This window comes from Carassius gibelio, chromosome B18 (genome assembly GCF_023724105.1).
Source record: "Carassius gibelio isolate Cgi1373 ecotype wild population from Czech Republic chromosome B18, carGib1.2-hapl.c, whole genome shotgun sequence".
NCBI classification, from domain to species: domain Eukaryota; kingdom Metazoa; phylum Chordata; class Actinopteri; order Cypriniformes; family Cyprinidae; genus Carassius; species Carassius gibelio.
The window spans coordinates 10,924,251-10,941,717 of NC_068413.1; the positions used below are offsets into that span (position 1 = coordinate 10,924,251).

The window sequence follows — 17,467 nt, forward strand, 5'->3', positions numbered from 1 at the left end:
GCATATTCTTAAAACCTGCGTTTTCCACTACAGAGCGCGCTCGCTTACTCAGTACGCGCGGCGCTGGACCCTGGGCTCAGCGTTGCCCTTCAGATACAACGCGATTTGTGCTGCACTATGCCAAGAGCAAAGTAGGTGGAGTTTTCAAAACTGCCCGTGCATACGTTCTATTTATAACAGTTCTTCTATCTAATAACGTGCAGGCCTGTTAATTGTATCGTACTGCTCAGGAAATTCCGATACAGTACAGTACTAGTCCATTTTGATTTCCGTGCTTGCTCGGATGCCCCGATCGATTGGTAAAGTGCACCCAAACACCAGACCTGTTGGTTATTGGAGGATCTTATATTTCTGGTCTGTTAAACGCATTGGCCATTTTGCAACGAGCCTTCAGCGCGTACTGAGTGAGCGAGCGCCTGACTGAGTAGCCTATATAACATATAAAGTTGGTGTTTTTTTTTCTTCGGGGTTGTCAGGGGCGTTGCCTGTTACGTCGTTTGGGTTATTGAGCTACCTTGTTGAACGCATATCATTATATTTCACAATTTTTTATTTATTTTGCAAATATAATTAATTAGTCCAACGAACCGTTCGGTACATAATGCGTACCGCGTACCGAACCGAAAGCCTCGTACCGAACGGTTCAATACGAATACGCGTATCGTTACCATACCTGTCAAGTTTTGGATTTGAAAATAAGGGAAATTTTCCAGCGCCCATTGCGAGCAGTCCCACCACCCCAACAAAGCTCCAGTATCCCTTACATTTTAAGACAGGTGTTATAGCCCAAATTAAAACACAAAAGGGTATATATGAAGAGCATTTATTTAAAGGCTTATTTGCATATTTTCTGTTAATTTAACATTGATGTCTTTACATTTACATTTTATTTTAATTCCACACATTCTTTTCATTTCATATTGCTTTTCTTTAACAGTTTTTCTTTTCATTTCACATAACTTTTCTTTTACTCTTTTAGTGAGTTGTTTTACCAATTTGTTGCAGACTTTGCATTCTTTAAAAAAAGTAAATTCGCTGTCCCATTTATCACGGTATTTACACATGGGTTTTGGTTTTTTGGCAGGTGTGCCTTCACTCTCTATTGTAGCATCCATCATCCGTCTCTGTTTTTTCTTTTGTTGTTGTTGTTTTTCCCACGTTATAACTCATGTCATCTGACCTCACACACCCCTCGCGACAGGCTACTACAGGTGGGAGTAATCGCGAGACTAGTGACAGAGCTCAGATTGGGAACGTTTTTATTATTATTATTTTATTAATAACGCAGGTAAAAAAAAAAAAAAAAAAAAAAAAAAAAAAAATACGGGAGATTTACGGGAAAATACTAATATGGGAGGACGGCGGGAAAGAAGGGTAAAATACGTGACTTTCCCGGCCAAAACGGGATACTTGACAGGTATGAAATATATATATATATATATATATATATATATATATATACATATATGTGTGTGTGTATACATGTATACGCTTATATATATATATATATATATATATATATATATATATATATATATATATATATATAAAATACTGTAGGTCACACTTTATTTTAGAGTCCAATTATTGCCATCAACAAACCATTAACTATGTTAATAAACTCCTAATTTGCTGTTTATTAATAGTAAGGTAGTTGTTAAGTTTAGGAATAGAATGTAGAAAACCGACATGCAGAATATGTGCTTTATAAGTAGTAGTAAACAGCTAATATGCTAATAATAGGCATGCTAATAAGCAACTAGTTAATATTGAAAATTGGTCTCTATACTAAAGTTATATATATATCATATATAATACCATATATACAATATAAATTTCACAATATTACAGTTGTATAAATAAATAAAGCCTGGTTGAGCATAACTTCTTACAAAAACATGAAAAAATCTTACCGACCCCAAACTTTTGATTAGTGTATAAACAGATTTTAATTTAGTCAGTAATAATTGTTTTTTAATGTCTGATTGTAATATTTAATGAATGAATAATAGCTTTTTTAATGAATGATTATTTGCTCTTCTTCTGAATGGACATTTCTCCTTAAGATTTAGCACATTTGCGTTTGGTCTGGCTCCATTCTGCTATGTATTGCCCACTTTTCTCATCTAATTAATTCCCGATGGGAAAAAAACAAAGTCCCACCCAACATATTTTCTTGTTTATTGTCATGTTTCACTCGAAAATACACACATTACACAAGTAAAATGGGTTAAAAAGAAGCAGGTCATGCCGATTTTAACTATGAAGAAACAAAGACCTGCAGTCTTAGAGGAACTACTTTAGGGCTGAAATGTCATATAAACAATTCACAAACTACCCATCCATCCCAGCTCTTTTACCTAGCTCTTCACCAATCCACAGGGGGTGGCTTGACTACTCATCACCTTCTAGAAATACCCAATGAAAAACAGCAGAGGAAGAGAGAAAGAGAACTGCTTTTCTCATATGTCTGCATTGTTGGCTCTCTCCCAGTGAAAACTGTGTGTTTAGGCTGATGGAGTTATGAATGTTCTTTCTGGATGAAACCCAGGAAGGCTTTTTAAATATGTTATTAATGGCTATAAGGCCTGTATTTGTTGGGAGAGGAAACTGTTTGAGTTGGACAGATGAGAGAGCAAAACAATCCGAAATGATAAAAATACATGTAGGTTCAGATTCGCATTCAGTATTTATTTCAGATGTATGGGCCCATTGTGCCCGCGCTTCTCAGAAACGGGCGATTTTCCTTTCGTCCCTCTGAGATATCGTATTTCTGCTATGTTTGGAAGATTATGTTTTTTTTTTTTTGATTCCTCAGCAGTTTGTTGTAAATTTGCTCTTTAATTACATTGTATAACTTTCCTAGTATTATCTCTACTTGAGTATTCACAGACCGGCATGTTTTCAGTTAAAATCACAGTGCGGCTGAGGATATGATTTCATTCCGGTCGTTGACTTCCCTGATGTTTAGTTAAACTGCCGCAGAGCTGAGCACGCTTTATTTTTCCTACCTGCCTTTTACTGCTGAGGGGGACACAGATCACAGCACACGGCACATCCTGTAAGGAAACATGGGGAAGGAGTTTCGGGAGGGCAGGTGTGGGGGTGGAAGAGGCAGACGGAGCTGTGCTTGGGAAACCGTTCCAGTGAGGTGGTTTCGAAAGGGAACATAGTCAGAACAGCCCTTCGCTGCTGACAGGAAAGCTGCCGTTTCCTCAGGTGTGAAAACACTGACATCTTTTTTCACGTCACCTTTTGGGATGTTTTTACACATGGAAATACTTTTTTAAAAGTTTAAAAACTCACGTTCAAACAAATTAAATAGCGATCAGCTGGATTTAGTTTTTATTTACTGATTTATTTATTTTAGGATTCAAATCTGCATCCCTGCGGGAGCACCACAGCTCTAATGTGCTGTGAACATGCGCTACTGCTACACCGCGACTCCAACAGTAGTGGTTTATTGAATCATTGATTCTAATGAGACTCCTTGTCTGGTGTCTTTGTTATTTAGACTCGTAGCACGGTTGTGGTTTATCTTTTGATTTTGGTAAACATTTCATCAGTGTCATTCATAATAGTGGCCTTTTAGTGGTTGCACAACAGTAAATATCTTCAGGCAAGAGCTACATTGGTGTTTATACATCTGTGGTGACTTCGTTTGGATATTTGACAAAGTTGTTGGTTTTAGTAAAAAATAGATGTTAGTTAACATGAGTAACAGGAGTATACTTTAACGATGCTTCGATATTGTTAATAACTTTCTTCAATCTGCAAACATTGGAAATAATCATTATTGCTGGATCCATGGCTCGCATTTATATATCAACATTAATTCTGTATTTTGAGAGTCAAAACACCTTCGTGAACACCATTTAGCTTAAAGGTACAAGTTACAAACATTTATTTGCTATTAATGCCATTAAAGTGCGTTTAACAATCTTCAGTTGAAATCTTTTGCCATTAACCATCTTGCACAGCTGGCACTCGTATGGTAGATTGTTATTTCTCTTCTGTGGTACGGTGTGTATTGGGTTTTGGTTTTAAACATTGATATTCATAAAAAATGTTTCTAAAGCTCAAATTCAGCATATTGGAATGATTTCTGAAGGATCATGTGACACTGAAGACTGTAATAGCTGCTAAAAATCTAGCTATGCTTTCTCAGGAATATATTACATTCTAAAAATTTTATTAAAATATAAAGTTATTTTAAATTGTAATAATATTTCACTGTACTTTTACGTTATTTTGGATGAAATAAAGTCAACCTTGGTGAGCATAAAATACTTATTTCAAAAACTCAAAAACAATAACTTAGTGTATAATAAACATTATAAACAATAAACATTAGTGTATATTTAATACATATATGTGCCTTTTTTCATGAATAGGAAAAGTTAGTGTTCGACAAGTTAATTGGTGAGCTATATTTATGCTAGACACCATTCACATCAGTGTGGTGAATTTAGTGGGTATGAAACCAGGGCAGAGAGCCGTTTACTCTCTAAACTGACTCCAAAAGCAGTTCCTCCACACACACGGATGCTCAAAGGACGGCAGTAAAGTCAGACAAAGCTCATGTTGTGTCTGCTTTGACGGAGTGTGTTTGTCTGGTAGGTCACTCCAGCAGTCACTAGCGCCCAGTGGGGTACTTTTGAGTATCCAACAACACACTGAAGTGTTCCTGTGTTCCTCTGCTTTTTGGAGCAGCAAGGTGGAACTTCACCCTCATTTGGTGACTCGGGTGGCTCGTTGGTTTTGGCGGGTAACACTGAGGATACGTGCATATGTGTATGCATTTATAGCTGGCCTCTTTCACTGCAGTTACAGAAATAAACAGCACCCACAGACCGACAGACTGCACACTTTTGTCTCAGCCTGGATTCCTCAGTGGTAGAGATGTGATATTCCTGTGGCTCTGAGCCAGTCAGACAGTCATATACCCCTGTCTCCACATCTCTCTCACTCTTTGTCCACCTTGTCTTATACATAGCCCCCCCACCACCATCTGAGTCTCACACACGGATGCAATCATGTGTTGCCCGCGCTGCATTTGTAGGCCATGCTTTGTATAAATAAATTCAGACAGGCTTTGCCTGTCTCTGCATCGGTGTACCCTTACTCTCTACTACGCTATCCTCTATAAATAAACCCTCTCAGCACAGGAAGCAAACATTGGAGGCTGCCCTATACTCTTTGGCTGAGCTGAGACTGAGGTAGGACAGGAAGAAACCGATAAAGTTGTAATGGTTACATGTGTGTATGTATATCCAGTTGTGAGGCCATTCTCAGCAGTGACTTCCACTAAACAACTCGCAAAGTGTTTTACAATTCAAATGAGCCATTGTATGGCCGGGAGTGACGTTGAGAGGGGGTTTTCAATTGCGGCTACAACTGTGGAGTAGGTGGTTATGGCATTTCACCTGTTCCAAAGGCTTGTTGTGTCTGTGTAGGTGGATTTATTAGAGAGTTAGTTATATCTGAGGTATATAGTAGTCTATAGAAGAATCAATGACAATAAGAACATGTGAGATAAAGAAAAGGGCAATTATTTAAAAAGTTTCAAATGCCAACTTCTTAGAAATGTAGTCTTTTCCTCACATCTAGAATATGTGCATGCAGGGCATGGCTATTAATCATTATTTTTAGGTTTTTAATATGAAGATAATTTATTTATTTATTTATTTATTTTTTGTTAGTTACATCATATTTATTATAAGTAAACATTTAATTTATTATATATTTATTATTAAATACAAGTATTTTTTTGTATTTTACAAATATTGTAATAACATTAATGTTTTTTTTGGGGGGAAAGGGGGGCATTTTGACATGCTCTTTATCTTTTATATAATAAACATATAGTTAAAAATGCTCTAACATAATATATATATATATATATATATATATATATATATATTAATTGATGCGAACTAAATAAATGTGTGGCATGTCATTGATTAACATCCCTTGGGCCTTAGACCCCTTTTTTGTCATTTCCCTTGTAAATTTACTCTGAAAATCAAGATTCAGATTAAAAAAAATTCTCAGGTTCTTTCTCATCTTTTTATTTTCTTTCTTGCTTTTTGCAATATTCATTACTATTGTACTGTGCATATGTCATAATAACCATTACAACTATGTGTGTGCGTGTGTATGTGTGCAGGTTTATCTGAAGGCACCTATGATCCTGAATGGAGTTTGTGTGATCTGGAAAGGCTGGATTGATCTTCAGCGTCTGGATGGGATGGGTTGTCTTGAATACGATGATGAGAGGGCACAGGTACAGACTACAGACAAACCTCCATGTGCTGTAAAACTGTTTGGTGCCTTACATACATCAGAAATGACTGACCACTGCCTGGCTTCCTGTCTTTTTTGTGTGTATATACAGCAAGAGGATGCTCTAGCCCAGGCAGCCTTTGAGGAAGCCCGCAGAAGGACCCGTGATTTTGAGGACAGGGATCGCTCGCACCGTGAGGACATGGAGGTGAGAGCTGGAGTGAGTGAGGATGTGTGTATGAGTGTTTGACGTTTCGATCAGTTAGTGCATGCTGAAAATCTGATATGTTCTTATAGAAGTTCTCGTCTGAGTGTGTATGTGTGTGTGTGTGTGTTTGTATACTATGTGTGTGCAAATGTGTACATGTTTCTTCCACTTGTGCATGTACAATACTTCTATATGTGCTTTTTATGCATAATCTTTACCTAATTCCTCTTGCTTATATTTTGATTGACAGTCACCGCCAAAATATTTGATGCTTTAAGGAGCAGTTCACTGAAAATACCATTTTTTTAGTAGCTCCCGAGCAGGCAGATGATGAAGTGGTGCCACCGGCATCTTTTCTTATGGGTCAAGCTAGAGTGAAAGAGTGACTCTCACAAAATCATATCTAGATCACATCTCACCCCAAAATAAAAGCATAATATTTTGGCCAAGGGAAATGAAGCCTTTTATTAGGATATTTCTGCAATGTCCCATTATTTATTCATGACAATTAACCAAAATATGTCATTACTGTAATGCATCCGGACATTTGACTTTTGAGGGATTTTTTTGTCATTCTTATTATTCTCAAAGATGATTAATATTTTAAGAAATTGCAGTTTTTAAAAGACAAATCAGAGTATAAGTGATATCTCAATTGTTTTTGTTTATATTAATTAAACTATTGATTATATACTGTATATTTTTATATTACAAAAATGAAAATAATATGTTTTTTTTATTATTATTATATGATTATTTGTCATGGAAATAAAATCAGTTAAACCTAAAGGGTTCCATTCATTCTGTAAGTCATGTAAGAATTTACTAAACAGCATTTCAACATGAAATCTTTCATCTCTGAAAGTAATTTTTACATGAAAACAGTAGTTCTGTCTCCTTTCAAAATTGCACTGCAGGAGCAGGTAAATAAACAACATTTCTGTCTGTTCCCTGATGTCTTGAGAGCTCTTGACGTAGCTAAACAGCTTGTCTGGGGCAATACTGATTTGATCACTTGTCATTTAGCAGATGCCGATGGCACAGCTCAGTCATTTAATAACTCAGGAGGTAAGACAACAATTTAGGATTTTATGTAGTGAACTGCTGCCTTGATTTTCTGTTTACTATAAATCATTCAGAACAAAAGCATAATGAAGAAGGGCATGTGTGTTTCTTAGGATTTTGTATGTTTGCTTGCATATATGTGAGTTGGTGTACGTGTAAGCTATTGAAGTGCTTTACTTGTTTACTCATGGCTTAGTGCATGAACTGTCTTTGCATTGTAAGTCCTCAAATATAATCATTCTACAGTCAATCCAAACTGCACTCTTAAGATGAAAACTAAATTGTGTTTTTTAGGACCCTGTGGCATCAAAAATCTGGGACTGATGGCCTTCAAGGACCAGGGTCTGTCTCCTCTGCTTCTCTCTATCCTTGTGTCATGCACTAAACCGTGTCTGTCTGTAAGTGTGTGTGTACGTGAGTGTGTTTCACAAGAGCATGTGCATGAAAGAGCATCTCTGTGTCTTTATGTACTCTACTCTGTGTGTGTGTGTGTTTACCGTGTCTGTATGTGTTAGTGAGTACATGTGTGTTTTTTACAATCGAGTGAGATTTTAGGCTTCTATAAGCAACTTTGGGCTGGGGGTCTTATACAGTAATCGCTAAAAAACATTCTACCGGCGCGATAGACCCCCAGCTCGCTCTCCTCAGACCTCTGTAATGGAGACCAGACTTCTATCCCAAGATTCCTCACTGCCCCGCCCACCCACTCCCCTGCTGCAAAGCCCTCTGGGAGCTCTCAGGCACAGCTTGGCAGCACATGACCAGAAAGATTCCCCTTATGAACCGCCGCTTTTATATCCCTCCCTCCTAATCTACACCCTCAGGCGTTCCTTTACACTCTCTTCATCCTCTCTTCCAAAATCAATCATGCCAAGGTCTCTTTTTTAAATAGATCTGGCTGCTTATGAAAATCAAATTTCTTCCTCATTGCAGTCAGGCGATCTGTGACTCACGGGCCAAATGTTTTTCCCTCAAAGCTCAAAGTCACTGTGAGCGGTGGAAAAATGAAACCCTGTAATTATTCTATAATTCATGCTTTCTCATCCCAGCAGTGTGGAGTCTGACCCTCGTTCAGAGCTTGTTTTCGAGCGGCACTGTTCGGTTGGCTTTATTTTGGAAAGCGGATAGCACTTGAGTTCGGATCGAGCCACTAGCCTTCTCGTTACATATTGCACGACGACGCACATATCTGAGGTCAAATATTACACTCCACAATGCATAGGAACAGCTTTTTAACATTAGAAATGAATTTACTGCCACACTTAATCAATTGAATGCATCCCTGCTTAATAAAAGTACTTATTCCTTACTAACTCCAAACTTTCAAATAGTAAACACTTAAAAATAAAAGTTCCAAAAAGGGTTTTTCACAGTGATGCTGTAGAAGAATATTTTTTTGTTCCCCCAAAGAACGTTTCATTGAAAAGATCTTAAATAAAATCATTGTTTTTTACTGAAAATAACATTTTAATAATCTAAAGAATGCAGAATACTGCATTCCAAACAAAGCAAGCTGTGTGAAGTCTGATCTTCGTTCAAAGCTTGTTTTTGAGCTGCATTTTGGTCGCCTTTATTTTGGAAAGCGAATAGTACTTGAGCTCGGATCGTACCTTGAGCTTTCACGCTGTACAATGGTCACATAGCTGTGGTCAGATCTCAAACTCCATCATCTGTAATTGGATAAAAACCAGCACAATTGCAGGCTGGATCAGCAGAAAGCCAGCGTTTTCTGGGAAAGTGGGCCAGGTTCGTTTCAAAAGGACGAACAATGCATTTAGAGACTTCAAAATCACTTATGACCTCACCGAGAGACAAAAAGGAACATTCGCGGTGCGTAAACACTTATTTGTCCTCTCTCGGCGTGTCTTAATGCGGTTCCGTCACTGTTTGTCTATGCAGGGAGTCCAAGGGGGCGAATCAAAGCTGAAAGATATCGGAGAGTGTAATGGCCTTCTGCGTGATAGATGGTAAAGAGATGGATGAAAAATAGATAGGCCATTTTTCATGAAACCCAGGCCTTTACTGCAGGTGGGATTAGAGCATGAGTGATGTTGGGCCAGTGCAAGTATTAATATGTCATTAGTATTGATCTTTTTCATTAGCAGCGCTGTCTGCCCGGCAAAATCTAAGCACTATTGACTTGTGGTACAGGAGAGTGCTTCAGCTGGGCTCCGTATGATCGATGCTGCGTCCTCTCATCCACACAAAAACACTTTTTCAAAGCTTAAATACTACAGAGCAAACATAAAAATGCTTTTTGTGCTTTATAAAGCCCTATAGATATATACAACATCTGCTTTTGTGCAGCATTTTTATTATTTACTGCCCTGCTGAACAAAAAAAAAGAAAAGAAAAGAAACTTAAATCTGATTTGTTGGGATTACCTAGTCAGCCTGGTCTGACTATATATATATATATTAGTGTTGTCAAACGATTCATCGTGATTCATTGCATCCAAAATGCGTGTTCTGTGTATATTTATTAAGTATATATAAATACACATGCATTTTATATTTTGAAAATATTAACATGACTGTATTATTTATATTCATATAATTTATAAAAAATAAATATATAAAAATATAAACAACATATTTTTCTGAAATATATACATGCATGTGTGTGTATTTTTAAATACATAATAAATATACACAGAATACACATATTAAGCAAACAGAAACTTTTATTTTGGATTAATCATTTGACATCACTGATATATATATATATATATATATATATATATATATATATATATATATATATATATATATATATATATATATATATATATATATACACTACTAAGGAAAATTTGTTCACCAAGGCTGATAAGAAATACAATAAAAACATTAATATTGTCAAATATCATTACAAATTAGAATAAAGGTTGTCTGTCTTAATTTATTTTAAAATGTAAATCGTTCCTGTGATGGCAAGGCTGAATTTTTATCAGCCATTACTCCAGTCTTCAGTATCAAGCAGTCCTTCAGAAATCATTTTAATATGCTGATTTGGTACTCAAGTACCATTTTTTTCAGTGTTGACAGTTTGTCACACATTTGCCTTTTTTCACTTAGCAGATGCTTTTATCCAAAGTGACTCACAAATGAGGAACACAACAAATGATTCATCATAAAGAAGCAATTTAATGTGTCCCTGCTGAAAAAAAAGTCTCGCTCATCTCAAACCTTTGAACAGTAGTGAATAAATAACTCCGCAGTTCATCGAAATCATGTAGAGCTCGCTCAAGCATATTGTTTACAGTAAGTTTATGCACTAGACTGCTTTGTTGCTGTGTGTATGACAGCTATAACAGCTTCATCTGTTAATGCCTACGCTTAAAGATGGGATTCCCAGGCGTCGGGTCGAGTAAAAACAGCCTTGCGTAGCTCTAGGGTTAGAACGCTATAATCGCCGTTTGCACACATGATGACCTCACACTATGTGAGATACTCTATGTCTGCCTTTTCATCTATCTTTCTCTCACCGTCTGCCTGTCTGTCTGTCCGTCCGTCTGCCCTGTCTGTGCTCAGACATTTATGTCAGAGAGAGATTTAGACATAGGCACATAAACATATGTAGCTATCTGTGACAAGGCCATCAGTCATATCTTTATTTTTAAGGCTAGTGATTTGAAGACTCTTCCCCCTGACTAATGACTAATGTCTGCCACTTCAACCAAAAAAAGCAGCTCAATTTTTAGCGTCTAGAGTAGACTGAAGTTGATCTCTGCCATCCCCTGCTGGACACAAAGAGCAATTGCATGTTGGCTGCACCCTATTACTTGTATTGTGTTTGTAGTTTGAGAACTAACATATGAGTGACTCAAGCACAGCACAACCATTTTAACTGTGTTTTGTCTCTGTCTTGGTTTGCTTGTTGGGTTGCGTGTGTGTGTGTGTGTGATGACCCAGCCCAGGCGACAGCAGGACCCCAGCCCTGGCTCCAACATGGGCAACACTGATGATCACAAGATGCGCTAGCGCCATTCACCAAAGTGGGCAGGGATAGGGTCACAAGACCTCCAACACCACGGCAATCTCATCTCCTGATGCCTTGTTTATCACAGGACAGACCAAAGTCCACACTGGTGGGGATTTTCAGATGGGTTGTTTGGTGAAGGGGCTGGGTGGGTTGGGCTGGGCTGGTATTGATGTGAGTCCGAGATTCATTCGCATTTGATTTAGTCCCTTGTTTCTTCTTGGGATTTTTGCACTATGTGATATGTTCAGTTTAGTTCCCCCATATCGCCTTTCGGTATGCATGGTTTTCCTACTTATGTTTGCTCATGTTCCCCCTCTATGCAAGGCATCTTATTTTATCCTATTGTAATGAAATGGCATTTTTTAATTATTTTATTTGTATTGTGTGTGAAAGTCAGGATGTTTACTTTTTGTATTTTCATTTCCTCTATATATAAACATGTCTGTCCTTGTGCTTCGTAGGAGAAACTAGTCAATTTCACTAGGTAGATTTATGCAGTAGAGTAGAATTTTGTTTTTATGTCTAAAATCAAGAAAGAGGCTGCTGATGTTGTGAACGAGGAGGTCTTTTCTTCTACCATCCTTCTCCATGTGCTCTGTCTTCCGCTCTCTTCCTGTAACAGTCAGTTGAAGCATGCTTTGAACGTGAACCCAGAAGCAGGAAGTGAATTTTGAGGTCAGTGTTACTCTGAGCGTGCTCTACACAAAATAATTTGCTTTTCCTTTCTTTAACGTCAATGTTTTACCCATTTAGTTTTAAGCAGTGTTTTGCTGCACAGGCTATTTTACTCTGGAATACTTAAAATTAGTTAAATAAATGCATTTTTCAGTCATTGAAAAAATTCTCTAAAATGGAAAAACTTTTAACTTTGTCAAATATCACTTTTTTTTTTTTTTTTTTTTACAACTTAATTGTTTCCCTCTCTGTTTTCTTTGGTTTTTACCGAGATTTTGATATTAAAACTCCCTCCATTCTTATAAAACCAGGTGAATTTATGCAATTTACAATATATACCAGATAGGACTTTTTTAACACTCAGATAGGAGGTGTAAAGACAAAAAAATGACAGTGATATTTGTAAATCGTAATCTGTGACTTCCAGACAGATATAAAATTCCTGAACATTTTTACATCTGTCTCTGTTATTGTATATGCAAGTAAGTTTAATCATAAAACTGGGATAAAACATTCTCCACCAGGTCAAATAGAAGACATTAGTGTGCCCTTTGGTCAAGGTCCTGAAATCTGTTTAAGTTGATAAGTTTTGGGACAGTCAGTGCTGTTGGATTGGATGTTACTTGTTAAAGGTAAATCAGCGATAAAGAGAAAAGAAAGTAGGGAAGGAAAGACAGGTTAGAAACCAAGTTACTCTATCACTAAAGCTTGTAACAGAACAAGAACAGAGCTATATGACATAAACGGAATCACAAATTGTCATCCAGTGACATTTGATTATGAACATAATATTTAACGAGTGCATCGTTCTATGCTGTTTTTTTATTTTCCACATCCAGTGGTAAGAATTTAAGGGCCAAGAATACATTTTTGGGTGGGATGCTGAAGTCAGAAGGTATGGCCTACCTCTAGCTTAAACCAAATATACACAAACGAGAGCTTATTTATAGAGAGCAAGTTCATGTTGTCAGAGTTTTGAAGAAAAGCTAATGTTGGTTTAGTAGAACGTTAAAGCTTTATATAGTTGGAAGGTGGGCTTTCATAGCACACAGTGGTCAGAGACTGGGCACCAGAAGGGTAAACTGGGGTCGGGATATATTTTGAAGATGCCAGAGACCGAGAACTTGACCAAACCAGAGTCGGCAAAGCAGTCCTGCTTTAATTAGTCTCACAGATCATCTCACTGCTTCTAGGTGTGTCTTGTGCTGTGTATCAAAGAAGTAACCTTTGCTGGCCCTCTCTTAGTTTCTCTCTCGCCCCTTTACTTAATGCTGGCATTAAGGCAAAATACAGTACACACCAGGTAGTGGATGGTTCTTTTTTAACGAATGAATAAATAAAATGTTTATTTTCTTATTTGTTTTAAGTTATTGATGCAGGTATACGTTTGTTTCATTATCAGGTTCCGCTATGATGAAATTTGTATTTCTGTATTGATATATTGCTTTCATTTTCCCCTTTGCCCCCCTAAAGAAGTGGGGATGCTTTTATATGGTCTTTGGTTTTAGCTCTTTTTCTGTTTTTAATTTTAAGCAAGGAGGACTGTTAACTGAAGTGTTATTGTTGATTTGTTTCTTATTAAACTTGTTACAAACCATATTCCCATTCATTGTAGTGTATGTGTTTGTGTCTTTTTTTTATGCAGTGGAAAAAGGTTTTTTTTTTTCTTTTTTTTCTGTCACATACTGTAGCATATCATGTGCAGATTTAAATAACCATGTTATGTCCTAAAAATTACTGCTTGACAAATCAATTTGTTAACTCAAAAAGGTAGTTCCACAATGTGATCTCACATTTCTGAATACATGTTGTTTAATAAAACAACATCTTAAATATGGAATAAAATGTAAATGTTTAAAATAAAACTCTTTTTTGTTGCTATGTGAACACAATTATCTAATATATTACATGCTTTATAACATAATTTAAATTACACACTATAAAATTATATTATTGTCTTGTTATGTAGACTAATATTTGAACACAATATTTGGCTGCTACAAGCTGCAACAAGCAGTAATGACAATTTCACAGCTGACCATAAAATAATAAGACAAAGCTGGTAGTCTGGATTCCATTGAAAAATATAAATTGAGCACAATCACTGTTCTGGTAAGATCATTCATATTTCTTTATAATAAATCAGAGTTGTGTAGCTAGCAATGCATAGAGCTATAATACAGTCCTCCGTCTCATGGGCAGACAATGGCTACTGGGTGTCGTGGGACAAATAGGATAAAGTAATAGACTGGGGTCAGGAGGAGAAGCCAGAGAGAATAGTTCAGGAGCTGTGGAGCTTTAGAAGGTTGATCTGGCATCCTGCCTGGCTCACTGTGAAAGGACAAGAACTCTTGACAATACTGCAAAACCTGAGTGTTTTCTTTTTGCAATCAGAGATTCCAAGCCTTTACTGATATTTGGGATGAGGATGTCATCTGGAGCACATGAAATGATGGCTGTTGGCTGCTTTGATGCAAGCTGGAAAGCAAGTCAAAGGAAAGAAAGAAGGCAGGAAAGGAACCCAGCAGGCTCATAAGGCACCTAACCCCATGTGCATTGGTGAACGGCAGGCGAAGATGGATGTGCAAAGTTTCCTTTACTACCTGTAATGTCCAACTCCATGACAAAGCCATCTTTGAGCACTGGGATGAGTGGAGTGAGATATCCCACTGAGACGGAGAAATGTAGAGAAGATACATAAAGTCTGGCCATGGCCTTATTTTAAGAGTAAAAGTAAACATAAATAAATAAAATAGCATTTACTGTAGGCAGATAATACTATATAAATTGGGAATTCAACACACTTTTTAAACTTTTATGCCCCCTAGAACCTCATTGAAAATTAGACCAGTAGCTACAAATGGTTACAACTCGACACAGATGTGTAAACATAAAAATATAGAAATGAATTAAATCTGATCAGATTAAAATTACACATCACTGTAACTAAATTCACCATCTCCTAGAGAAATGAACTAGATCCTGCACTCTTTCATTGTTTGAAACGGAAAAGTTGGACTGGCCATCGTACTTATTTTAGGACTTCTCATCATAGAAGTATTGTATTTGGTGATTGGACACCTTTTTCTTAATATATATATATAACTATGCGCGCACACTCCAGCTGCCTGACTTTAATGGAAAGTGAAAGGTAAAATGCACCTGTTCCTTTACTAACCTTGATGAAAAAGAAGGGGATATGAGAAAATGTGAGAAAATTGTAATTTTAAAACTCTTTCATTTTAATATAACATTTTATGTCACCCTTAAATCCATTATGAGGGAAAATACTACAACATGACTTCATTAACTTTACCGAATGCATAACTTGTGGAATCTTGACTGATGTCACATAGGAAGATCAAAGGTTGTTGAATTAAAAGTTTTTAAAATGCTATTTAAAAACCTGTTTTCAAATGCATTAATACCTGATGTTCTATTTAATGAGTGTTTTTTTTTTTTTTTTCTTGTTGGCAGGTATCATATAGGTAGATTTAGTTTAATATAACCTGCCCAAAAGTGTGATACTACTGAGGGTCTTATTGGAGATGTTCATATAGTATACTAGTAAGCACACTGTTAAGAAAGCCATGTGTTTGTCAGGTCAAAGATCAGAGAAGCCTTGACAGATCCAGTCAGATTTTCAATTCTAATAGAGATCTCTTCACCCCTTCTGTGGCTGTAAACTTCATCTGTCTTAAGGAGCTGTGTAGTGAACAAGTGTAGTGAAATCTTTTCAAAAAGTGGAAATAAGAAATACAGTATCAAATGTTTTCACAATTCAGAAATTTAAATAACTCATATACAATATGATTAAATGCAAGTTGTAGTGGTTTAACGTTGAATATAGAAGCTTCTTGCACTTTCCACAGATATTTGGAAATAGGTACAAAAAATACACTGTAATATAGAACTGTGCCGCATTTTGTTATTGCAGCATTTGTTTTTCAGCTCTTTCCTGCATATTTGTGTTTGATGGTGAAATAGATGTAGAATATATCCTTCAGTGCATGAATTGAGGTGCATTACTGTAAAATACCACTAGATGTCACTGTATTAGCAGTGATAAAAACTCCAGCCTTCATGAGCTCAGCAGGTAAGTATAACTATATATATAGTACAATATTCTTGATTCATTAAGAAAATACATGGACTTGACCTGACTCTTTGGTTATTTATAGATTACAACAGAGTCTATTTTGTCCTGTTTATTTGTCTTCACAATAGCATTTTGTTACCCAACAGCAAAGTGACACAGTTCTAGGACAGAACTACTCTCTCGCTCTCCATCTGTCCTTGATTCTTTCTCTTCCTCTCTATGAATCATCCCCAGTTTTCTGTATTATATATATATATATATATATATATATATATATATATATATATATATATATATATATATAGTGCAATTCAGTGCAATACGTATATCAGTAGTTTGGTTTTCTAACATTGATAAAACATGCAAAAACATACATTATCATAAATCCATCACATCACTCATGGTTTTACATCCATCATGTTTTATTGACGTTATTTTATGATTGTTTCAGGTCGACAGGTCTCGATCCCGGTCATTCCTGCAGTATGTATAGAGTCTCGTCTAAACCGCCTCCAAAGGCCTAGAAGACATGGATGTCTTACCTGTGGGGAGTGAGTGCGTGTATGGGAAGAGAAGAGATATTGATTTGCACTGAAGAGAGCCGCCCACACAGAACGAGAGAGATACAGAGAAAGAAAGCGATGAGCGGGAACTTGTATTCAGCTCTTTGGGAATAAAAGGGTCAGAGCCTCATTTGTCAGCCGGACCACCACCTTATATAATGACCATGAACTGTGTTCATTTGGCTGAACGGTAATGAGGTCCACTGATAAGGCTTTGTTACTTGTTGGTGTGTACATGTGTCAAAGTTTAGACTCCTCCATCAGAAAAGGCATGTTTGCTGTTTATAAATGCTGTGTACTGCCTAAGAGATATTTGTGGAAAAAGCACTCAAGTTTTTCTTGAGTGAAAAAAAAGGGCAAAATTAGTTTATCATAAATAGTTTAAAATCTTCAGGTCAGGCTATTTAATCCTACTCTGGGACATATTCTAGTCATTTGTCTTTTTATAATGACCATCCTGGTTGACAGTGGACAAGGTGTTCATTAAAAAGCGGCGGATTTGTTTGTTTATTCTGGTTGGTCTTTTGGCCAGGATATCCTGGGGCTCTGCTTGGCCTCCGTTCCTGCAGGGCTCTTGTTTCGGAGAGC

The 17,467-nt window shown here is 36.8% G+C and overlaps 1 protein-coding gene across 8 annotated transcripts in view; it reads left to right on the plus strand.

Moving 5' to 3' along the window:
* The window catches only part of LOC127977054 (core-binding factor subunit beta), a 36,009-nt gene extending 22,193 nt beyond the window's left edge, over positions 1-13,816 (plus strand). The window contains exons 4-8 of one of the 8 annotated variants that reach the window (XM_052581732.1): positions 6,170-6,286; positions 6,398-6,493; positions 7,520-7,561; positions 7,853-7,900; positions 11,478-13,816. In XM_052581732.1, coding sequence (XP_052437692.1) covers positions 6,170-6,286; positions 6,398-6,493; positions 7,520-7,561; positions 7,853-7,882 — 285 coding nt within the window. In that variant the 3' untranslated portion in view covers positions 7,883-7,900; positions 11,478-13,816. Of the gene's footprint in view, positions 1-6,169; positions 6,287-6,397; positions 6,494-7,519; positions 7,562-7,852; positions 7,901-11,472 lie in introns of all 8 variants that reach the window. The other 7 variants (XM_052581735.1, XM_052581730.1, XM_052581734.1 and 4 more) reach the window with 7 other exon arrangements.
* Positions 13,817-17,467: the final 3,651 nt, after the last annotated feature.